This window comes from Pezoporus flaviventris, unplaced genomic scaffold (assembly GCF_033815535.1).
Source record: "Pezoporus flaviventris isolate CSIRO_AGI_PZ_B2104156 unplaced genomic scaffold, CSIRO_AGI_Pfla_v1 ptg000063l, whole genome shotgun sequence".
In the NCBI taxonomy this organism is placed as follows: domain Eukaryota; kingdom Metazoa; phylum Chordata; class Aves; order Psittaciformes; family Psittacidae; genus Pezoporus; species Pezoporus flaviventris.
This window is the reverse complement of record NW_026892611.1, coordinates 1554827-1579304: the sequence shown is the minus strand read 5'-3', so window position 1 is coordinate 1579304 and position 24478 is coordinate 1554827. Positions and strand designations below refer to the sequence as shown.

Below are 24478 nucleotides of genomic sequence, written 5' to 3'. Positions count from 1 at the left end.
ACCAGTCTGTGATGACAATGATTTTCTCCTGCTCCTTGCGGCCTGACTCCTCTTCCTGTGCAATGCTACCAGCTATTTTCACCTTGATGGGTTACCCCAGGGATCTCTGCTACTTGGCAGAGAAGATGCTGTATTTCTCTGCTCAGATGCCATGCAGACTGATTCTCAAACAAAAGGAGAATGGATCCACTTACAGCCTTAACAAAGAAAAGGCTTATGCTCTGAATTTATCTAGCATCCTGTCTCTTCCTTCTCCACCCCTGCAGCCATCTCCTTTGGAAAGAGAACCTGGAGTGTGCCTTTGTGAAAATGTGTTTCCTCAGCTGAAAGGAATTAAACCATAAAAGCCTAAAGTCAGCTCATCCAGATAAAGCAAGTGCAGCACAGAGGAATGAATCTGTTCAGCAGCTCGTCGCCTCCTGAATGTCACCTGTCCTTCAGCTTGCTGCTGGAACCTCTTCCTCTCAGCTGTGAATGAGTGCTATTGTGTGTGGTGGTGACTGGTGACACAACTCAATACCAAAGCCTCAAACCTCATCCCAGCTGCACACGGTCCTACAGCGACTTGTCCAGCTCCAGTCAGGCTGGGCTGACATCCATGAGCCTCCCTAGGGAGGCACAGGGCACTTCCTGGGGCTCAGCACCGAGCCCTGGGCTGGGATTTCACCTCCATTCTAGAAGTCATTATAAAGCATGTTACAGTCCATACCTCCACAGGAAGGGATCTTCAGCAGCCAGACTGAAAAATGCAGAGGAACATCATGCTTCCCCCTTGTCCATCTCACTTTCCAGCAACTCAACCCCTTGGCATAACAGCCACAGAGGCAGGGCTGGAACTTGTGCTTTAGACACCACCACTGCACGCACCACAACAGCCATGTAATTTCTTTACAGATTGAACATAACTAAGTCTACCAAGGGTTAAAAAAGCCTCCTAATTTTTTTTTTTTTGGTTGTCTTTGGGTACAGAATCTCTTATAATAAGACTATTTGTATTCATACTGGCAGAGTAAACACTACATGTTCATGCCCAGGCAGCTCTGTGCTTGTAATTTCAGCAAGAACAGAGCTACATCCCTGAGGGACTTCGCTATTTCCCCAGCCACCATCCACTCAAAGGCTGAATGAGAACAGAGAAAGAGAAAAAGATGATGGCATAAGCCTCCACAGCAGCACCACAGCCTCAGCTTTCACTGAGAATGCAGGGAATAGCTCATTTCAGGTTTAATTATACTAGTTAAAGCAGTTCTCCTATAGGCCTGTGAAAGACAAGGACGCAGAGCTCCCCTAGTCACCATTTACTGATTAGGTTCAATCTGCAAACATCATATTCAAACCCTTCCCCTGACAAGACACATGCAGTAAATAGTGATGAAAACCCCTATTTCCTCCCATCACTATACTTGACGTTTTTGAACGGAGCTTTTGCAAATCTGAAGTTGATGTATCTAGGAAAAGGATGGTGCTAGTTCAGTGATGCCAAGTAGAAATAAATGATACCAGCACTTAGAAGTGTTCAGATTTAAATGACAGCAGGAAAATTCACTCACTGAATCCCACCTAGCCTTGGCAAAAGAAATAAACACATCTTCTACCAGTGAGCTTTACCCTCTGGTCATTTCAGTGCTGCATCTTTGGTCTGCTGGTGGAATGACACACCAGCAAACCCCACCACAACAGCCCCTTCGTGCTTCACCTGAAGGAGCAGCTCTATTATCCCGGTAGCATTAGCAGGTTTTTAGTCTCAAGTAAATCATTCACTAGAGGGGGATGTTGCACACACCTTTCCAGTGCCTGCTACACAAACACTGCAGGGTGAATATGTCAATGGAGAGCATAAAAACGTTTTTACTTTTTGTTTTTTAAGCAAATGAAAACATTTCTATTTAGCCTTGTAAAACAGATTTTGCTCCAGTACAAACCCCAGGTACCTGGAATCGCTGAATGAGCACCTTTTAATTATGAAGGAAAACCAGCATAGGCACGGGTCTGAAATGGAATCATCATTTACTGTGGAGGTTAAAATACCCATTGTATAGAAGGTATTAATTTTTAATGAAACAAAAACCTCATTTTCAAGGGAGAGATTTCATCTGTGAAAGAGTGAATGAATAGACCTTGTGCCTGGTTGGTAAATTTTCATTACCATTGTCAAACCTAGTCCAAACCACAAAGTACTGCAGGACGTGGGAAGAAAAGTAGCATTAAAGAAAGGGCAACTTGCCTCATTTCCTCCTGGCAGCCTGTTCATGTGCACGAGCTGGCCCTGGTCATCCAACACCAACTCAGTGTACGTGAGGATGTCGGAAGGCAGCGGTGGCGTTGGCAGGAATGCGTGTTCATTCATAGAACCCCAGAGCTTAATCAAAGACTGGGCAATGGAAAGAGAAATTCTTGTTAAGACCAACTGCAAATAGTTTTATTTAATCCACTGAGACTTAATATTCGAGACAGAACACTCCAAAACATCCCTCCCCTGCCTGACTGACAGCAGTCCGTGGGTATCACTTGCTCTGGTTTACATTCCAGCTTCTGCTGTTTGACTTATTAATGGAACTACAGAAGCAGTGCATCCACAGTCCTAATTTCTCCCAAAGCAGACTCAATCCATAGCTGTATAAACCCTGTCAGCCACTTCAGGCCATTTGTTGCCCTGACAAGCAAGGGTGCAACTGATAGTAGTGCTCTGCAGGTATACAAGTTAAGAGCTACCCACCAGGCCCCAAGAGCACTTACCTGCCGAAACATCTCAGGAATGTCATAGACATATGATGTCCCTAAAGACTGTGCCTGGAACCTCTTGGACTGCAGCAGGTCTTTGGTCACGTAGGGAGTATTGATGAGCATCCCATGAAGTGGTCCTTGTTTATCCCCATATGCCTGGAACATAATCTGCACCACAAAACAAGACCAATTACTGTTTCATCCACTGGTCCTATACACCTGTTTCATGCAGATTTCACCAAAAAATCATCAGGATATTTCAGACTGATCGGGTTTGTTTCTGTGCTCTACAAGCACGTTAATACTCCCACAGGATGTAACACTGTGTTTCATCACGCATTACTACCCTTTGGAGACAGAGTGGACCATTACTGCACGGATCCGTGTATCACTGACTTATTGCCCTATCAGAGCAGAGAGCAGCGTGAACAGAGCCACATCCCCACAGAACAAAGTCTGTGACTTAGACGACTTTGCATTCCCCAGCATTTCCCCTGACACCGTATCTATGCCGATGGATTGTGATAGCTGGGAGCAGAGAGGAGAACTCTGTTATTTAATGCACTTGAAGAGCACGGTACCCGCATCTCCACTGACTGATCATGGCAGCTAGGTCAAGACTTGCATATGTCATTTGGCTTGAAGTTTTGATATTGTAAGTTGAAAAGATTTTCCCCGAGTAGCAACATGAATTATCAACTGCCATGCTTCATGGCACCATACATTCCACCCAGGCAGGACTCGGAAGAAATCTATTGCAACCAAGGAACAGGAGGAGCTGCTTAAGTGGGACAACACTGTTCAAATGATGCTTAATGGAAACACGCCTGAGAGAAGAGATATGATTAAGGCTTGGTTTAAACAGAACGGGGATCAGTTCTAATGTTACACGCAGCACATCTTTTTCTAATTGAAGATGAATTAATTGAAGAATTCACTAAGTAAAGTCTATTTTAAGTTTTAGATTAAAAATAGTAGTTCATGCTCGCTCCAGTCTCCACACACTTTCCTTTGTGAAGCAGCTTCTTCAATGGGAGAAGTATTTATTCAGGGTAACAAGTGCTTGTGACAGGGCCTGTGTTGAGAGCTTTTACTACACTTGGAGCCCAGTTCTTCTTGGATCTCTGGAAAGCTTCAGAATGGTTCTGTGGGAAGTGACTGGGACATGTGTACTGAGCATCACCACCCAGTGCCACAGAAACTGAACAAGAGATCGGGGTCATTCACTCTTTCATGATGAATCTGTTTTTCCAGTCTTCAGAAGTCAAAGCACCCAGTTCAGCACCAATGATTGAGCTCTGTTAGAAGAGTGCTCTAAGTTCAAAATAACCACAGACCCAAACCCATCCTATAAACCTCCATCACGAGGGGGAAGATTTACCGAGGTTACTTAAAAACCGAGCGCCTCAAGCTCTGTAAGTCAAACCTTCCTCTCAACTACTCAAAGTTTAATCATAGTAATTCCTATGATAATTTTTCCATAGTAATTCCTATGGTAAATTTTTTTAATAGAGCCTGGTTTAATATAATGGAAAAAGGATCAAATACTGGGAAGGTTGCTAAAAGCTGCACACTCACAAGCACATTCCCCAGCTTGAAAAACATAAAGCTCATCAGAGACAGAGTTTAAGAGCAAAGGTGACCTTCACAAATGGCTAACAAGAATCAAGTGTTAAGCTCAGCTACTGGAGATTATGAAAATGCTCTTTTCTTTCCCCATCCCCACTCCAAGGCAGAACTGAAGTAAAGCACACAGCCCCTATCTGCCCTGGGATCTCTGGATGGACTGTATGGCCAGGCAGCCTGCTGGAAACATTTAAACGGAGAAGAGGAGGAGAACAGGTGACTCAGCACTCTGTGTTCAGCATTAATGGTGCCCAAGTGATTTATTCTGCTGCTGCTTCTGCATGGCAGAGAGATTATTACAGAGGGAGAAGTAAACATTGCTGTATTTAAATATTTTTCATGCATCCTATGCTCCATGGATTTTAGCATATGTAGGGATTGCAGTTAACCACACTATTCCTGCGCCATGAAAAGCAGCAATACCAGAATAGCCACAACCATTACAAAAGAGCCCATTATGCTTCATAAAAATGATATAAAAGCACCTTCAATAATTTTATATCATCCTACCCAGGTCATTCCCTGTATCTTTAGAATTTAAAAGACAAGTTCACGGATTTTCTCCATCTACTCAGAGAAACATATAATTAGTAATATTTTTTATTACAGCCTACAGAATGAGCACCAACAGCAATTGCTTTTCTATTGCTTCTTTGAGCACTCTGCCAGAGGAAAACAGATGTACAAATGACCAAAGGTGCATAAAACACAATCAGGAGGCATGCACTTCACATAACTGATTGCATTCTTCACACCTACGCACCTATTGCAAGATTAGCTTTACATTCCTTTGGCAAGTTGAATAGCAATTTTATATCGCCTGAAAACACCACAACCCACAGAAGAGCTTCACAGAATCACAGAATAGTTTGGGTTGGGACCTTCAAAGGTCTTCTAGTCCATTCAAAGATCATCTAGCTTCATTAGGTATAATGTATCTCCCCCCAAAATGATTTGCTCATCAAACCACAGAGCCATAGGGAACCGTACCTGTGCTGTTCTGGAGTCTGTCACCTCCTTGTACAGGCTGATGTCCAAATAGTAGCCTGACTCGTTGGTCAGGAAGAGCCGAATGGGAATCGCCTTCCCAGTTGGCGTCAAACGGATGTTGATCTTCAGCTCAGCTTGGAGCACACGGAGCTTCCACAGGCGACTCCCGTAGCGCATCACCATGCTCCGCACCGACTCCTCGATCTTAAAACACAGGACAAGAATTCCCTTCACCCTTCTGGACACATCCAGCCCTCGGTCACCCCTCCATCCCCCTGCTGCGAGGTCCTGCTCAAAGGGTTACTGGGGAACATCACACAAGAGGAGAGAGGGAAGCACCAAAGTGCAGCACGTGCCCAGTGCTGCCATGGCACCTCGGTGTCCTTCATTCTCATCCCAACAAGCCTTGAGACAGGCAGGAACTAAACTCAGCCTGGGACTTAGTGAGGTTGAGGGACAGCACTTGGAATCACTCCCATTTTTCCTCATGGCACCTCACAGCCCAGCATGGCACAGCGTGCCCACTGCTTCCCCTTGCTCGGCCTCTCCTCCAGGCACAGTTCACAGCTAAGAACAGAACGCAGGCAAAGGAAACCCCTGACAAACAGTTGTGTAGCACCACAATAATCATGTTTCACCACACACGCGGTACGGTGCTCTAAATCACCAAAGCAATTACTACTTGGAGCTTGGCCTTCTGGTGTTCTATTAAACTTGATAATATAGTGCTGTTGGCAAATGGTGCATATTAAAAGAAGGCAATTTATAGGCTGGTTTTAACAGTCTTTCAAAAACTAAAGTCTCTTTTCCACAGCAGCCTAGGGAAAAGTCATGGTACACATCTGAGGGCAGCTGAAATTCCAAGGGCTGAGCAGCCAGGCTTCTTCTGAACTTCCCAAACCTAAACATTTTGGATGTGCCAAGAGATGATTTATTCCAAAGCGATTTAAGCCATCGATTTTCAATCCTGATTTAAAAGTCATCAAGCAAGAGACACTTACTTTGATAACCAAGTCATCTTTTTAAGCTTCCAGTTACTCTCATAAGGAAAGGTCAGCTCTCACCTTTGGGTAGCCATGAACAGTATGTTGATTTCCCACTAAATGTGGCCTTTACAATTTACTGGGGACTTTCTTTGCAGAGCTTCTGCTAACCAGAAACATGCTTTATGCCTTGACACTTGCATTTATGCATCTGTAAAGTTTAAGGTTCATTTAGTTATGATGTTGATCTCTGTGGTTTGGTATCAGGGAATGAAAATGAGGCACTTTTTGTAGCTGAACTGACAAATTCTTTTTAAGTTCACGATTTATCTCATGTTTTACTTGGACAGAATCTGGACTTTGGTAACAAACAGAGGAGCATTTAAAGCTATTTGCTTATTAAACTTGTTTCTATCAAACACACAATGAAAAAATAAGTTTCACTTCAAATACAAACCATTCTTTTAATAAGCTATTCCTTGGTTCCCACAGAGGAAGAGAGCTGCATTGCCTGAAGGACAGTGTTACTCCACTAAACATATGAGCTCTGCTAGGTCTGGACTCTTACATTTAATATTTATTCATAGATTAGAAGAAAACCCAAAGCTTTCTTCCCTCCTTGCTGCCAAAAGGGCTCTGTTAAGTTACGTGACTCCACTTTCTTCACTGAAAAGCAAAACTCCAGGATCTGTAAAATAACTAAACTGGCCTTCACATTACCACTTAACACTGGTCCCAGCTTCCTGGGCTTTCTGTTGTAAAGTGGCAACTTCTGTTGTAAAGAAGCCACTTGCCTCTCCCCAGTGGGTATTAAACTGTACTCAATCAATAGGTGCCTTTAAATAGCAATAAAAGGCAACAAGAAACCATTTAATTCTGGTGAGTCACACCCATGAAAACAGCAGTTTGGAGCTGGGGGAGATCTTACCTTGGATGGGTCCATGATGACAGTAGGCACGAAATTCAGGAAGATGTGATTGCAGTCCGTGCGCACGTTGGTGTTGTTAAATGCCACCTCCAACTCATCCATGGCTTCCAACAGCAACCGCTCCCCCTCATTTTGCAGATACTCAAAGGAGGCTTCCTGCCAAATTTTGTGAACAGATAATTTACTTTCTACTCCAAACCTCACAGCCCAAGAATAGAGTGTTTGAAAATCTGTGGAAGGAGCTGACTGTGAAAAGAGGTTACATGAGTTTCAGCAGGATGTGCAACCCTGAAGCAGATTCATCACCATCACAGAGCCAGAACTGCCACTGCCCAATCTGTGCACCCAGCTGCCTTGTGCCCTCAGCATAAATCCAAAACTAGATAGGGCAGGAGAAGCACAGGGGAACTACAGCTGCCTCGAAATGCAAGGACTTCAGACAAGCCACTTGGGCCACCAAAAGATCTCTCTGAAGCAGAGGAATACAAGGTCCCCGAAGGCATGTTTCTGCAGAGCCAGCAAACAGAGGGCACACATACACAGCACTCTACACAGGTAAAATGTTTGCATGCAGGTTGCTAAAATGGCTCAAAAGACCTGGCTTTGGAAAGAGACCTTGCATGGTCAAGACTCACCTTGGTAACCAGATCCGAATGCCTTATAATAGCCCGCACGAAGAACCTGTAGTCTGTCACCTCTGTTCCCACTTCAACTTTAGCTGCTCCCAGGTAGAGATGCATTTTGTGATTGGCACAGGGAATGGCAGTGAGGTCAAAGTTCCGCATTCGGTTCAACTCCAGCTGAAAAGCCAGAGCTGGCTCCAGGTGCCGGTAAATCCGGTCCTCCTCAAACTGGAGGCATCAAACAGGTAGAAAAGAGTGTCAATGAGGAGGGTGGGTTAAAGAAGCTGAAACACCAAGAGCTGCGTTGAAATTGAAACACTGAGCCTAGAAGACAAATTGCAGGAGAGCAAGTCCTCAAGCTCAACTATTAAGAACACCCAACTCACCTTATCCCGGGCACGGAAGGTGAAGAACTTTGGGAACTCCCTCTGAAAACAGAAACAACAGTGTCAGCCCTCCAGAGTAACCCCTCTGCTCTACCCAGAGTGCTGCCAGGCAGACCTGGGCAGCACCACAGCACAGCAGATGACAGGAGTCATTACCAGCTACGTGCTCGACAGCACAAAGGGTGGTGGAAAATCAAGTTTCCCTCCAGAAGACAGCAGAGGAAGCTTAAACCTGTCTTCACTGCTAATGCGAAGAGGATACCTGACTGGGTTTTTATCATTACTGATAATTATTAACAGACAGTAGCAGGGAACTGTCCAGACAACAGTGGGAAACTTTTTTTTTGATTATGATTCCTGTGGAAATGTTTGGGAGCCATACAATGATAATAACACTCCATCATGGAGGCAGATGTACACACGACAACGATGTGCATTCTATAGCTCTCTTCATACTATTACTGCTAGGAATACTCTCTTCCTAAGGAAAACTATGACTTGTCATCTACCTAGTCATCTTCCTTACTTGCTATAAAGTCCCCAGAACTTCACCTGATCAACCTCAACTGAGCAAAATAAATCCCACCAGAAATCCCACCTGATAATTCAGACACATCAGATGAATCTACGAGCATCAACTGCACTGAGAAAACTACCACTTCCGGATTTCCTCCCTTCTCTTCCAAATCTCTCCTACCTGTCCTCCTCTGCATGCTGCCAATTCCTCCTCTCATCATCCATGCTCATTCTATCCCTAATGTAATTGCTTTCAAGGCATTTGACGAGTGTGGTGGGCAAATATAATAATTAGATGTGCACACACACAAAAATTCTCAGTGCTTGGGTACCAAAATCCAAAAGAGCGCTCCATTTCCCAGGCAGAAGAATTATCCCCCTGCTGTGTTCTAATCAACCAACCATCATCAAGACAATCACAATAATTTGCCTAAATTAGCCAATCCAGACACCCTGCAAACCACCGAATGTGCAGAGCTACAACAGAAATCATCACAGTTGATTATTATACTAATAATCACGTTAAAAACCTAATGAGATGAGGAAATTGGAAGCTTGCTGGAGCAACTCTCTATTACCTCAACATGCTGAGAACTAATTATATAGACTGTAATTAAAACAAAAACAAACCCAAGCCCAGGCCTTGGCTAAGTTAATAGTTGGTCCAGTAATAAACGGGATAGAACAGGAGCTGTAATAAAGACTGACACTCACAGGAGGTCCCAGAGGTGCTCCACAAACTTTGCAAGCACGTGATACACCACACTGCCTCCTCCAGCTTCAGAACCAGGAGCATCCCAGCAGTCCGTTGCTCTGAATGGCAGCTCAGGGAAAGCTTTTAGTGGTGTCTCCTGTTATCCCTTCCCTCCTTTCTGACCACTGACACATGCTACATTCATTATTCACAGGCTTTCATTTTTCACTCCCAAATATCAATTCATTTCTCTAAAACTTCCTGGTTTTAAAATCTAAAGCCTGAACTTCCTTCCTTAAGATCCCAACACCTCTCCAAAGAATCCTATCTCCTACATAAGCCATTGACTGATACATGTCTGTGCCTGTACTGCGGCAGCAATTCCCATGTGGTGATACCCACATTTGTACAAACACTATTTATACTGGTTTGTAGGCTGCTTTTCCTCTCGTGCAACTTGCTAAATCGCATGTGTGGAGCACAGGAGGGATTTCTTGCACCTTCAAGACTCCTAATGATGTCCAGAGTTGTAAAGCAGATATACAAGGGATAAAAATCTTATTGATGCCTTACAATGCCACACTGAAAACAGGGTTAAGGTGGCCCTCACTGCTGCCCAAGCCCTGGGGAAAGAAGTAATCCTTAGCAGCAAGAGCATCAAACATTTGCCACCTCACAAAGCTATTATGAGAAGTCCAACAAGTCACTTCAACTACTCCTCTGAGTTAGCGCCAGGGAGAAGATTAAAGAAATCACCACACTATGCAAGAAATACAAGCATTTAAGTTGATGATTGCATTTTAGAACACAAAACACCACCAAACCAAACAAGCCCTTTATTAATGTGGCAGTCATGAGCTCAGCCAGGTATCAAGAGGAACTTGAGCACGTGAATGACCCTGCTGAGTGCAAAAGGCCTGTTCCTGTATTTGAAATGAGATTTCAATACTCCACGTAACTCTGACACCAACGTTGGCATTAAATCATAGATCCCAGACTGGTTTGGGTTGGAAGGGACCTTAAAGCTCGTCCAGTTCCAACCCCCTGCCACGGGCAGGCACCCCTTCCACTAGGGCAGGTTGCTCCAAGCCCCGTCCAACCTGGACTGAGAACCAAAGGAGAAACCTGGAGTCATTTACGTGTCTCCTGGCCTCAGGTCAAGAATACCACCGTGGTTTAGGCCCTTTTTACTTACATGAAATCTCTGATCCACCTCATAGTTGACCTGTTTCCTGAAGTCCTTACAAACGAAACATACAAACACAGGGAGACAAGGGGAAAAACAAAGCAGAAGAAAGCTACCAATTAGGATGAAAATTAAAACGAATTAATTCAAGAACACAAAGGCTGCAAGGATGGTTACAATTGTAAATTCATTCTCTTAAGCAAATTCATCAAAACCATTTCAAATTTTAGAGAACAAAACCAGTGAAGAAAGAACTAAACATAGTTAAATACAGCTTTTAATGGGGGGAAAACACACATGAAGTGTCAGAGCTATTATGAGCTAGAAAGCGAAGAGTGCTGAGCAGCACGGGAGATGTCAAAATACCTTTTGTGCTACCAGGAAAGTCAGCCTCCGAATCCCGTGTTCAATCAGGACTGATTTCTGTGAAAGGCAAGGATGGAAGTAGGTGAGTGGAGTAACAGCACCAGAACCAGTCAAAACCATGTCAAAGCCTTCCTATGAGCTGGAAAAGCTCCACGGAAGCTCCTGCATCTCCGCTGCGAGTTCCCAGTCCGCTTCAGCCTGCTCGCAGGTAGGATTTCTCATGTGGTGACCGTCTGGCAGCACACACAGCAAATACATTAATTAAATCTGAAGAGGTAAGTAACCGAATCACGGGAACACGGCATTCCAGCTGAGCCGCGCTAACAAGTACAGCAGAAGAGTCGCAGCCAAGCCTTGCAGGAAACGCTCTTGCTCCTTTGCCAAAGGAAGTTGGCCTTTTCTTTGCAACGATCCCTTTGCGAAGGGAGCCCAGCAGAGACCGAAAACAACGGGGAATGAGGTTTAAAGGAGCTAACCCAAGGAAGGAGGCAGCACATACTTGAGTTTGGCACAACAAGCACACAGCCAACCCAGGCCAGATGTGTCAACATTGCAAAGGTGAGAAGTGAAAGGTGTTATTCGTTTGGGGAGGGGGTTCAAGTAGATTAGAGAACATCCATTCTGGTTGCTTCTTTCTCACATTCCACTAAGCCAAGTTTCAAATGAGCGCTGCCGTCAGTATTTGCCACATCACTGCTCTTTTGAAGTGTTAAGATCTCATAATTCTGCTCCTAAAACTTCTGCCTTTCTCCTCCTTTTTCCAATTTAAAAGCAACAGCAATGGAAAAAAGGAAGAACAAAAAAGAAACAACTGAGGCAGAGCAGGAACAAAACAACCCCTTTCAGCACAGAGTGAAATGTTTTACTAAGGTTAAGCCCTTTGAAAATGAGCATCAGTGACTATATTCATGGCAAGAGGAAGAAAATAACTTTAATAATGCCATGATTTAAAAAGCAAAAATTGTTATTGCTTTTAAAATTCCACAAGTGGCAGACAATAACAGCATAGCAACAGGATTCTGATTACATCGTAATAATGTGGGTCTCACAGCAAGTCCACAGCTATTACAGAGCGATTAGCCATCAGCACCTGGAGAAACTCCATTTACACTGACTGCCTCAATCTCCTCCACAAGTCATTTACAAGTATATGATCCTAATTTCTATTAAAAAAACCACACACAACATGCTGGGACTAGAAGATTATTTGGACAATTTGGATCAACCTATTTGATAGTTTAATGTGGTTTGGAATTCTTTTTCCCCCCTCTCTCTTTCCTTTTATCCCCTCCCATAAAACGCCTGGAGCATGATCAAGCAGATGAAAAGCAGAACTAGTTTTAATTTTAATATTTGGGTATATTCCTTCCTTAAAGAGACAGGGAACTGCTGAAACCATGTGGATTCCAGCCCCATTTTAGAAGCTACTCGCTCAGTCCTCGCACACTGCTTGCAGGTACCACTGATGCAGCAGTGTGGCCCATGCTTATGGAAGAGGCACAGAACAGACCATATCAATTCCACCTTGAGCCAGAAATATCCTACTAGATGCTCCAGGATGCCAACACCACAGAGAACAAACTTTAAGTGCATTAAGACTATTGTAATACAGCAAATACAGACCATTTTAATGTCACTTCCCATGCCTTTAAACAACTGTGTCACCATGGAGAGGGATGCAGGACATTTTTGCAGAGCATCTGAAGACAGATCAAGATTCACCTGATGCATTTAAAACCTTAAAGGCCTTTTATCCTACCAAAAATTAAAGGGCAGAAATCCTGACCTGATGGATTAGAACACACTGCAAAGAGAAACAATGGCCCAGAGGCTTCAGAAAGGTGCAGCTACATCCAAAGCAGCAGTAAGGCTTTTGATAGGATAAATGAAGGATGTAACTGTTGCATTTATTTGTTTCCCAAAGCAAACAGAACCGTCCTGCACAACGACACAGTTCCAGGGAGAGGATGCAGGTGACTTACCTTGCTTTGTGTGAACTCTCTGAACATGGCTGCCAGCCCATCATCATCCACGTCACTGTCTGTTTTAATGGCAACATTGAGAATGTGAATGGGCTCCTCACGGGCAGCCTGCAATCGAAAGAAACATTCCCCATCAGAAAACAGTCACTAACAAGGAGTTCTCAAAGCAGATCCCTAAACACAACTCTAACATACAGATGCTCATGGGGAAATGGCCTCAGCAGAACATGCTGCGCACCAAGGAAAACCATGAGGGAAATCATTGATCAAGCAGCCTTACAAATGTGAAGTTTCACAGGCATAAGAGTTAATGCCCACAACAGGAGCTTCACTTAGAGAATCCAATTCTGATGGTCACATCTGACTTGGCTAACCCGAGTGTGGTGCACTTGGATGCAGAAGGAATGTAGGGTCAGGTAGTTTCTTTACAAGACACAGCACAGGCAGGACTTTAGAGGACTGTGGCATCAAGAGAGGTGATGAAATTAAGTGAATTCAAAGTGTAGGAGCAAAACAATGTGTGTTTTCAGATCTCCACCAAAATGCAGTAATGTGGAAGCACAAATTACATTAGAGCTTTGAGAAATGTCAAATTCAGCATTCAAGAGCCTGTGGTTAACTGTGAAAAACTGAGTATGAAAAGGAAGTTATCCTTGGTGAGGTGAGGGGGAGGTAAAGAGAGATCTGAGGGCATTAAAGCTGGTGGTAATATTGTGGAACAAGGCTACAGTACTCATGCACATCAAGATTAATGGATCAGTTTAAAACCAAGCCCTGTTCTGGACACAGACTGCATTCCCACAGAGTTTCCTGCTGTTGGGGGGCAGGACAGAGCAGTGGAGCAGCTACCTGTGTCTCTGAGGGAAATTGGTCTTCTGTTACTAAGGACTATGAACCATCTGCTCCCTCTGCCCCTGTACTCCACATTAATGCAAAAACCGAGGGGTTCCTCTCATCTTTTCCTCCTCAAAACAGTGCTGAGAGGTAGAACAGAGGGAAGAATCTGAAGGTAACGTGACTAGGAAGGGTGGAAGGCACAAAGTAAGTCAGACTTAAGGTAAAGGTAGTTGAATATGCAGTTCAATTTCCCGATGCACTTAATTGTGGGTCTAAACTCTCAGTTACGCTGCTGTGGATCCTGTAATTGTGCTGATGTTAAAAGCTACAAACTAGAATTACATGGGAAGCAAGAGATTTTGTTGTAGTTTTAGAACAGAGTCACAAAATGGCCACCTACTTTGAATCACCTGCTGTGGAACAAGCAAACGAATCACATACATAAATACATAAAGCTCTTAACTCCTGCTTCCAGCACTCGAACCAGTGAAAAGTATCTAGCCTGCAGTCACTGCGGCGTTCTGCACGCCTTCGCTTTCCAGGCTGAGAGCAACCTCCAGAGAAAAAACTGCTGTACCTTGTCTTCATCATACAAGGAAGCATGGCCAGCTTCGGGGAAGGTTGGGCTCTGGGGAGGAGAGTCGCAGAAGCAACCCATCACTTCATCAAAGATTCTGAAATACACCAGAGGAGTATTAGTCAACACACTGCTGCAAGCCCACACAGCACTGAGAGCCACAAATCATGTCGCTAAAGTGGGGAGGGAGAGAAAGGAACTCCTTCCCTGTGCAGGACAAACTCAGAAGATGAGGAGGCAATACCTCCTCCACCCCTCTAAACAAAGCAGAGCCTGGATCTTCTAACGTTAGTCAGAGATCTCGTGGTTGCGGGCCCTCACAACTGCTAAAGGTTCTGCAGGGTGGGTTTTGGCCACCCCTACAAGATTGAAATCATAAGGCCCACATCCTCCCACCGACATACATGGGAACAAGAGCGTTAGAGGAAATCAGCACATCTATAAATGATCTTCAATCAGCAGAGATTCAAGATGCTGATTCTTCTGGTTGCAAACTGCTCTTATAACAGTCTGAAGCTTTCCGTTGCCATCTCAAGGATCCAAACAAACTTCCACCTGAAATCCCAGAACTTAGCTAACAAGCTCCAGCCCCATTTAAACCTGCCTCTAGACAAGACAAAGGTTTTCTCCAGTTCCATTTGGGCCCATCCAGGAAGGTGGGAACACACCCAACCCTCACCCTGCCCCACGTACCTGACAAAATCCTCGAAGGTGCGGAAGGAGACCATGCCACCCATGCGCTGGCATGGTGGGGTGAAGGAGTTATCCAGCAGTACATCACTCACGCTGGCTACATGGACCATCCCGTAGTGATTGAGGTTGGAAGAGAAGGACATTCTAAATGGCAATCCAACAAGATAACAGTTAGTACAGACAAGGGAGAGAAGGGCATCCCTGGATAAAGATCTGTGCACGTATGCTCTGGCTACTTGAAGCGTGGCTGTTTATCCAGTACAACTGCTGCATCATTTGTTAGCTTCTTCAGCAAGTCAGACCTGCAGTGCTGCCTTCAACAAAGCCCCTGCAGGGCTGGCACGCGTTGGTGCCATCAATGCCCTTACCTGGACATTGTCCCAGTGTACAGGAACAGTTAAAGGAGTTGGGAAAGGATGTTATAACCTTTTACAACCAGAATTCCCTAAGGAGTTTCTTGCGATGGCAGGTCAATTCTGGCTATGCAAAGCTGAAGGTGGTTTTCCTCCTGTATGCACATTTTGCTTTACAGGTGGAACGCTGAGATAAACAACAATAATTCTAAGCTTTGGCATTTTAAAGGTTTAGTAAATTTTTACCAATTAAGTTCAAGTGTACCCATGCCATCTTATTGCTTCCACAATTTTTCTGGCCACAGCATAATTTCTGCTCCTCAAATGCAGTGTGGTACAGTGTCCTCCCTAAAGCCTGATGCCAGAAATGGAGGGGTTTATAGTCTGACACTGGAATTGCCATTAAATAAAGTCCTATTGCAGTGCCTTCCACTTTAACTACTCACCAGATGCACTCCTCCAGTTCATTTAATCCATACTTTAAAAACATTGCAACTCCCCTTATTTATTTAGGTCAGGTTTGATTGCTAAAAGGTGGCAGCTGCTCAATACAAGCAGTTGGCCACAGGACACAGAGCTCCAGACACTCACTACTGTCATACTCATGCCTGATGTCCACCACAGCACACACATCATTCATACAGGACCAATCCCTTACATAAGTGAGGAGGACTGCAACACATTTACACAAGCTCAGAGGAAGGCACTGAGTAAGAGACTTCTATTTAAAGCAGAAGCAGCATTTCCTAACGATCATCATTCCTTCCTGGCAGAGGGCAAGATCCTGAGTATACTGAACATCACTCAGCTCTTGTAAAAACTGGGGTTTGGTTCACTTTAGTAACTGTTTCTCATTTCTGAACATGACTACAGAGTCATCTTCATCCACTGAGGAACCCACTTTCAAAGCTCCCTGCAACATGCTTGAGACCCTCAAGGCTGCTCTGAAGAGAGAGGAACACAGAACTGGCACACGGCAGGGCTCTGCAACACAGAACAGTGCACTCGTGCTTGCTTTGCTCTCCCCAGAGCTTAGGAAGGCACTAATGGAGCTCAGCTTCTGTCCTCCCCAACTGGTGCCACAACAGGAGGCAGAAGGGGATGGGGACTGGAGGCTGCTGATGCTGCTACTTACCAGCTTTACTAAGACTTCTTCCTCTCCACACACAGAAAACCACTGTGATCTGGTCCTAAGCACATTGTTAAAGAGTCTAAAACATCAGCAGTTTGATTAATAGCTCTCCATGCTTAAAGTCACTCTATGTTCCTGTAATTTATTTCTGATTAAGAGCCAGGAGACTTCCAAACCTATTTTTACTATTTTTCCCTAAATAGGCTTGTAAGCAGCAATAAATAATAGGTATTCACGTTTGGAAAGAGAAATATTTTTCAGGACATGCCTTGGTGTACATTTCTTACAACCACTACAAAAAACTACCACAGAACAGTAACTAAACAAAGAGACAGCAGACATTTTTCATGTATTATTTAAAACAAGAAATACTTTTCAACTGAGACACAGGAGGAAAAATTAGTGTCCAAAACACAACAAAACATGCTGTCAGCTGTTTGAGATGTAGATTCATCTATGGTGGGAAGGAGGTGGAAGAGCCTTGAAGCTAGTTACAAGAAACTAGGGTAGCGATAGGTATCAGGTAGGAGTGACTGCCTGGTTCCCTGTGACACCCTACCAGAGGGGCAACAGCTGGAATCCAGTCCCGAAAGCCAGACCCTACAAGCAGCATCCTGCTGGCAGTTTGCTGTGTACCATACTGCAGATGAGCTGAGTGCCCTGGCAAATTTAGTGACAACGGCTGCTGCATGCAAAGGTTTTTTTAAAGGGGAGAGAAAAGCTGAAAACATGTTTTAGACAAAGGGAGAGCAAAAGGGAAGGAAAAAGAAGAGTCATGTTTGAAAGCTTCCCAAGTAAAGGTAAGGGCACTAAAACGAAACAAGTGAAAACATTAAGTATTAGGCTACTTCTTTCTAGTCTGTCTTTTCAAATGTTAAAAGATGACAAGTACCATACCTGTTTAGCGTGGGGATGTTCCCTCTGTAATCAAACAACCACAGTTAGTTACCGATTGGTTAGTGACAGCCATCATCAAGAACTAGCATCAAGCTGATCCGCAGACCAGCAACAAGTTTACACTTTTACTAACCCCAAATTTGTCAACCATCAGGAACGGGGCAGGATTCAACTTCCTGGACCATGAGAAGGCACCCACCACCTGACCTCGCCTGCAGGGCTGCCGTGGGAAGGAGCATACATGCAGGTAACATACCCCAGGAAACCACGCTGCGTTTGCAAGGTACCAGCATTTCTACAGCATCAGACCCACCTCAAGCTCTTTGCGTGCACACAAGCAAGACCAGAGCAGGGAGTTTACACTCCCTGATGGAAGGGCAAACAGCACAGATGCTAAAAGTGACTGTATCACACAGGAAGACTGCAGCAGGTTCAGGAAAACAAGGCAAATCCTCGTTGCCAAACCTCTCCACTAAGCAGCCATGCACTGGCTCCCACAACAAGGCAGTCACAAAGCAAATACATGCACAAACACCATTTAACACGTGGCATTTTCAGCATTTCAAGGCTTTGAATACCCAGAAGAACACGCAGAACTTAAGGCTATTTATAAGAGTATTTCATGCCAGTCCACCTCTTCTCATATTTGCATGCAGACCAGAGCTTAGCGATGCACGTGAGGCAGAAGAGAGCTGAGGGGCACATCTTCACACCAGCGTGTGTGAAGAACTGCTCATGCTACGTTCATGAAAGCACAGGGCTGCATATTGCTCCATGCAAGATGTAGAAACAGCTGTGATCTGACATTCAAAATGGTAAAGACTAAGCTGAAACAAAACCATGCATAAGGATGCTTGCACAAAGAGATCAGCAAACACGGCAAGATGGAAAGCGAAGCTTCAGGGAGCATGTAACTGGACATTCACCCTCCCCTTCCCTATAGAAACCTGTAGGAGATCAAACCACAGACTTTCTTAACATCCTTGTCCATAGGCAAGACCCCAAGTTAGTGGCCATGAAGTTTCAGTACTCACTGACAGGGTATTCCCAGGTTAAGGCTGCTAAATACCCCTGTTCTCAAGCTGGTTTTGTCACTGCAAGGTTGTGTGTTTGGTGCATTACTGGTAGAGGCATGAAAAGTTCCTGTGATCCCCTTAAGCCATACAGGAGAAAGCACAAAATGACCTAAAGACCTATCTGTTCAATGGTAAATAGTATTTAATGTTGTTTGGAGGCAGTGGGGAGAGACACTGAGCCTGTGGGTAGGACCCAAAGGGGCCATGGGGCCTCAGGGTGGGGGTGTGAGACTTCCTTTTGGGCTATTGTTTAGCTTGGCAAATAGTGGGAAAGCTGCATGTGATCTATTTCAGGTGGGAAAAACGGTCTGGAGAGGCCTGGCAGTTCCTACACTGGGTACACTTGTGCAGTGCTCCCTGAGATGCTTTCAGAAACAGACAGGAAAAGAGCCCCAGCATAACAAATGTTCCTTTCCATCTCAGAAAGGGCTCCCTGTTGCCCTGCTCCAGGAACTCCAGCCGCTCAGTACGGAGCTGAAGAGACTATGGCAGTAATTGCAATGAGGAAAACAGAAGACCCAGTGCCTGGGGATGTCAGAATGGAATGGAGTAGTCTCCAAGCTGCACACTGTGGGGCTGGCTCTCTATCTACAGGTCAAGGTAGCTGCAGAGGGCTTCTCATAACAGGAGCTGCACTGTCACTTGTCACCACCACATGCTAAGAGCAGAGGTTTGGTATCTGCAGTGCAAGCAGGCCTTGTGAAAGGGCACTGCAGTTCACTGGGCTACTACACCCTTGCACCTCGACATAAAGCACCAGCTACCAGCCACGCTGCTCAGCCCTGGGCAGCACCAAGGGGCTGGGAGCTGTGTAAAGGCACCATCCTCCACAGCCAACTCCATGTAGCTGGTGACAGGAGCAGAAACCTTCCCACCACACCAGCCCCAGCCCTTCTCTCTTGTCTCATTTGAACTCTCTTCTTGACCAGGGAAGCTGATCTCACCGGGAATCTGCTCCTCACCAACACACACTCTACTGTTACAATGCCTCCTTCTGCTCAAGCAAGCCAAAACGCCCTTGGCTCCCCCTGCACCCCCGGGATGAATGGGGATTTGTTTCCCCTTGCCTCTCCCTTTCTTCCCTTTATTTATTTCTTTTCCAGCAGGAGCACTCCCCTATGGAATGATGGCAAGGCATGCAAAGCACCGCTGGTGAGAGCAAGCTGTGAGAGCCAGTGCCAGCACCGGGCAGAGCTTTTGAAATGAGGCAGCAAAGCGGAATCAGCAGAGGTCGGCTGCATAACCCACTTGTAGTTATTAACAGCAGTACCACAGGAGAAAGAGCAATTCCACTGACTCTGACCAGTGGCATTCCTCTTCTGTTTCTTCATTTCTGCAGAAGGATCTAAACAGAAGGCTGTGAAACATGCCTCAAACCATACATTTTGATGGGGTGGTTTTTTTTCCTCTCCCTCTTTTCTTCCCTCATTCTTCTGCTCCCTCTGTGATTCAGCCAAGCTGAAGCTGCTGCTCAAGTCCAATTTGCATAAAATTATCGCCATTCCATTCAGTTTGCTGCCCCTTCAACAGCCCCTTCTTTGCTCTGCTGGAAGATTCTGCCCTTTTGGAAACAGGCAAAGCCAAGGGAACAGCAACACATTACTGCTGCCTGCTGGCTAATTAACATCCAACCCTCAGCATGGAGCTGCAGGGATTTACAGGTGTCCTGGAAGCCTTTCCCCCTCCCTCCTGAGAGCAGCCGCTCTTTCCCAATAAGGAGGGGAGCTCAGGCTACCTAATGATACACCGGAGTGGTACAGCTGGGTCTGCAGTGCAGTCAGAGCCCGGAGCAGCCACGGCTGCTTCAGTACCAGCATTCCAAGGACTGATACAAGAGGCTGTTTTAACAACTCCTTTAGTCCCCAGAAAACACTCCTATATTGTCAGAAATTCAAATCTTAGGAGTATATCATAGTAAAATGAGAGTGGGAGGGAACCTATAAACCTGCTCTAAGTGTTGTTTTCTTATTCTTCTGTAAAAGCTCTGTTTGGAAACAGCAATAATTCACTTGGCTTTCAGCCTTCAGAATGAGTTTCTACCTATAAGCTAAGGAAGAGGCTGACAAAAAAAGAACAACCAAAATACTCCATAGATGATAAAACATCAAGAGACAGCAAAGGAGAGATCATGCACCACTCTTAAGCCTCGAAATCAGCAACATCAAAGTCCAAGTAGGGCGTCAACAAACATCCACAAGCACAGGAAGAGGAGATACTGGGCAAAGCCAAGCACAAGATAGTTGAGACACTGATACTGTTAACTTTGGAAATGCAAAGAAACTGAAGACTAGACTTGAGTTCCACCCTTGGAAGCATCACGGAGAGCAGGATGCAGTCCCAAGAATGGATTCAGCCTAGGCAAGTTGCAGTAAGGCATTTGCCTGTATGTCCATGTTTTCCAAGTCGTGTGTATTCCCAACTCTAAACACGAGGGTGAGCTGGCATCAGACAGCTTGTTACCGAGTTTCAAAGGTAAAGCTAAGCCAGTTATCAACACCTGAAGTCTTAATCTGCACTGTGGAAACCTTCCTTTACTTCCACCTTCCAATGGCACCTCCTGACTCAGGGATTCCCTCAGGACATGTCAAGGCCAAGTGTGGCAGAGAGGGGTGGCATGTGGGGCAAAAGGAAGGCGTGGGCTCAGCACACGCATGGATTGGAAAGGCATGGCCAAGGCATCAGAGGGAGCAAACCAGGCTGGGTTACACTTCAGTTTCCTCTGGGGCTCAGTGTATTCTGAAGGCATCATTGCCACACCCCAAAGTAGAGGTACACCCAGCACCTCTAGGTCCCCTTGCCAGCAATTGTCTTGGCATCTGACAGAGGGAACACGGTTACCTCTGAGGTCTTCCCTTCTGATCCTCCAGTACATCTGCTACTGGGGAAGGAGAGAGCAAGAGAACAGCTGAACATCCTGGCTGGGGGACACGATGAGCTGGAGACAGGGGATGCTTCAGGAAGAGCAGGGCAGCAGCACCATTCTGCAGCAGGCTCCAAAAGCTGGCTACAGCAGACAATGTCCCAGTTTAATTTAAACCTTACAGCTTCAGACAGAAGAAGGGCTATTCCAAAAGCAGGAGAAGCAAAGGGGATTATTAGAAAAAGCCCTTCTCCTGTTGAAAAAGCACTATAATTCCCTCTCCTAGACACACAATGTTTCTTTGAACAGATTTTAAGCTAAGATTAGGCAAGCACTGTTTCATGCACTGAACACCTAAGAAAGGCCTTTCAGTGTCTGTCACCTGGCCTGCCATTCTCACAAAGGAAGCTGAACTCTCTAAACACCAGTCAATATTCCACTAGCTTCCCATCTCAGCAGGGCAGTCTGAACAAGAGGGAAGCAAAGAACAGCTCAGAACAGGGCTCATTTCTTTCTCCCATCTTTTCTCACCAGGACTCTAGATGACTGAAAGAGGCAGGTTAACCAAATGCAAGGGGCTCTGCACATGAGCATTTGTCTGCAGTACCCTGCTGCAGCATGCAGCCATCAGCATCCCGTGGACACTCTCATCTCGCCTCCTCCAGATGGGATTACTGCAACGCCCTCTACTTGGAGAGGGCTGGCAAACTCCATTTACTGAAAAAGGCACCAGATGGTTACACTGCGCTCCTCATCTGCCTTGTACTGGGCAATAAGGATGCTGGGTTTGAGCTGGAAAGCCCTCTATGGTTTCAATTATAAGCAGTTTTTCTCCCTATGTCTTACCCTTGCAATTGGGATCAGTGGGGATTCTTACAACAGGATGTTTTCTATTAATTTAAACAAATAATACCCAAAACAGTTTCTGCCCACAAAACCCACCAGGAGCAGGTTGAATTTCTATGACTTTGTTAGCAGATTTAATAGTTTTTCTTTCCTCTCTAAAGCTTTCCTGTGGGTAGTTGATGGCAATTGTTCAGTGGCCAGAAATACAAAGCCTGAGTGGCTGGCTGTGATTAGTCAGATCAGAAGTAGTGACTGTGACTGTTGCTGCTACAATTAAGTAAAGACATGGCTGGGTTAAATACCAAAGAATTTAAATATAGTAACCATTACCAGTTTGCAGTTTTCTGTACATGAATATTTGCTCCAGTAACATTTGGGCCCTTGAATGTTCACGGAAATCAGACACAAAAGGGACCAGGGCTTAAAAATACCTGATAAAGTGCTGAGAACCACGTGGCATCATACTAATGCGATGGAGCTTAGTAACACCAGCTCCAAATTAATGTTCTCTGGCTGACCAGAACGCAACCTCAAAGCCTCAAGGGACCTTTTGCTTGGTCAGCTGGGATACTTTGCCTTTTGGGGTTTTCCTTGGAATGCATTTTTAGCTTTTCAGTCTAAAAGCTGGTGCTACACAAGATACAGAAAAACAAACGATGGACGTAGACCATGGTCAAAAACAACAAAGAAGACTTCATCAAGACAATATCAGTTTTGAGATTTCTGTATCTTGGGCTTAGCACAAGGTCTGCCTTTATACCCAGCTTAAACCTCCACACACATAGCTAACTTAAGCCCCAGGTATCCTGCTCCGGGCTGTGCTTCAGCCCCCGGGCACACAATAGCTGCACAAGCTGGTGCACACTGCAAGAAGCTGCATCAAGCAACAGGAGCCAAATTCATTGCTAACAGACTGAGGTGCAACTCCAAGGGACTGAACTCTAAGGGCTTGCCTGTGCAAGCAGTGGCTTTGTCCCCAAGCCTGCTGGCCTCTGCACAAGGACCGCAATGCGCTTTCAGTCAGCCATCAGCAGTGCTGATGGCTGAGCAGCAGAACTGAGCGGCAGAACATTGCCCCAGCGAATACAGCACAAAGGGGAAAGGAGATTTCAGGACAAAGCAGCAGTTCCCCAAGCAGGAAACAGTTCTCTTCCAGCTGACCTTGTCCAATTAAGCTTGTGGCAGTAATAGAGCCATGGGCAGCACGGGCAGGCCAGATAAACCCCAAGCAACAGAGGTAACTGAGACCAGCAGAGGGAAGAAATGGAGAAAGAAGAGGAGGGCTGGGGGTGGGGAGCATTATAAAGGGATACTAAAAATAGTATGCAATTATTTACAAATATTCTAGAAATGTAGGAACCAGATGAGACCAAATGCATGTCCCATTTGTATCGGGAGTGGTTTGTGCTGCTTGTTGAGGACAGTCATTCATTTCTAGCAAACCAGATTCTGAAAACCATCTCATAAAATGTACTGATGGGTTCTCAATGAAGCGAGACTGGACCCCATTGCTCAGCCCCACCAAAAATAAAAGGAGGAAAAAGATGTTTGGAAACAAAGGAGAAAAATAGAGCCGGTGCCCTCCAGGCAAACCAGCACAGCCCAACAGTGGCACCCGGCGGCCACCGAGACTCACTGCGCCAGAAAGAGAACAGCGGCTAAAATACCCCCGAGCTCCTCCTGCAAGCGAAAGAACACGGGAACTGACTCAGCTGGCAGTGCTGAAGGGGTTCTGAGAACCAAGTGGTTTGGGGTTTTGTGTTTGGTGGGGTTTTTAAATGATCTTAGCACACAGTCGGAGATGCGACCCTGCTTCTGTAAGATGGAGCAGCCAACAGTTGATGCTTTTGGTTGCAGACGTAAGAAATACATCTGATAAACACTGGCTGAAAGCCACAGTATGTCAGCTCCAGCACTTCCATTTCAACCCATTCACACATGCATCTTGGGCTCCAAAAGAAGAAAAACACATGCTAGAAAAGGTTTCACCTTATCCAGTAAAGCCAGGTTTGAAAGTAGAGCCAATCCCAAACAGATACAAAGGGCTGGCAGGGGAGTGCTGCAGAAGGGACAGAGGATGTTTGACTGTTCTTTATTGAAATTCCAAGTAACTGATTATTCTGCCTGGAATTGTATCTTTTGGAAGGCTTGGGATTCAGCTAGAACTAAACTTCTAGAGGAAACTGCCTACAGAAGCTGAACT

The 24478-nt window shown here is 45.3% G+C and overlaps 1 protein-coding gene across 4 annotated transcripts in view; it reads right to left on the bottom strand.

The window, feature by feature from the left end:
- The window catches only part of ACACA (acetyl-CoA carboxylase alpha), a 113123-nt gene that overhangs the window by 46658 nt on the left and 41987 nt on the right, over positions 1-24478 (bottom strand). For 2 of the 4 annotated variants that reach the window (XM_061470003.1, XM_061470002.1), the window contains 12 exons: positions 17494-17517; positions 15112-15255; positions 14419-14515; positions 13005-13112; positions 11023-11079; positions 10666-10710; positions 8261-8302; positions 7887-8102; positions 7252-7407; positions 5341-5544; positions 2737-2892; positions 2225-2371 (listed from right to left, as the gene is read on the bottom strand). In XM_061470003.1, the coding sequence (XP_061325987.1) occupies positions 2225-2371; positions 2737-2892; positions 5341-5544; positions 7252-7407; positions 7887-8102; positions 8261-8302; positions 10666-10710; positions 11023-11079; positions 13005-13112; positions 14419-14515; positions 15112-15255; positions 17494-17517 (1396 nt within the window). Of the gene's footprint in view, positions 1-2224; positions 2372-2736; positions 2893-5340; positions 5545-7251; positions 7408-7886; positions 8103-8260; positions 8303-10665; positions 10711-11022; positions 11080-13004; positions 13113-14418; positions 14516-15111; positions 15256-17493; positions 17518-19621; positions 24335-24478 lie in introns of those variants that run through there. The other 2 variants (XM_061470001.1, XM_061470004.1) reach the window with 2 other exon arrangements.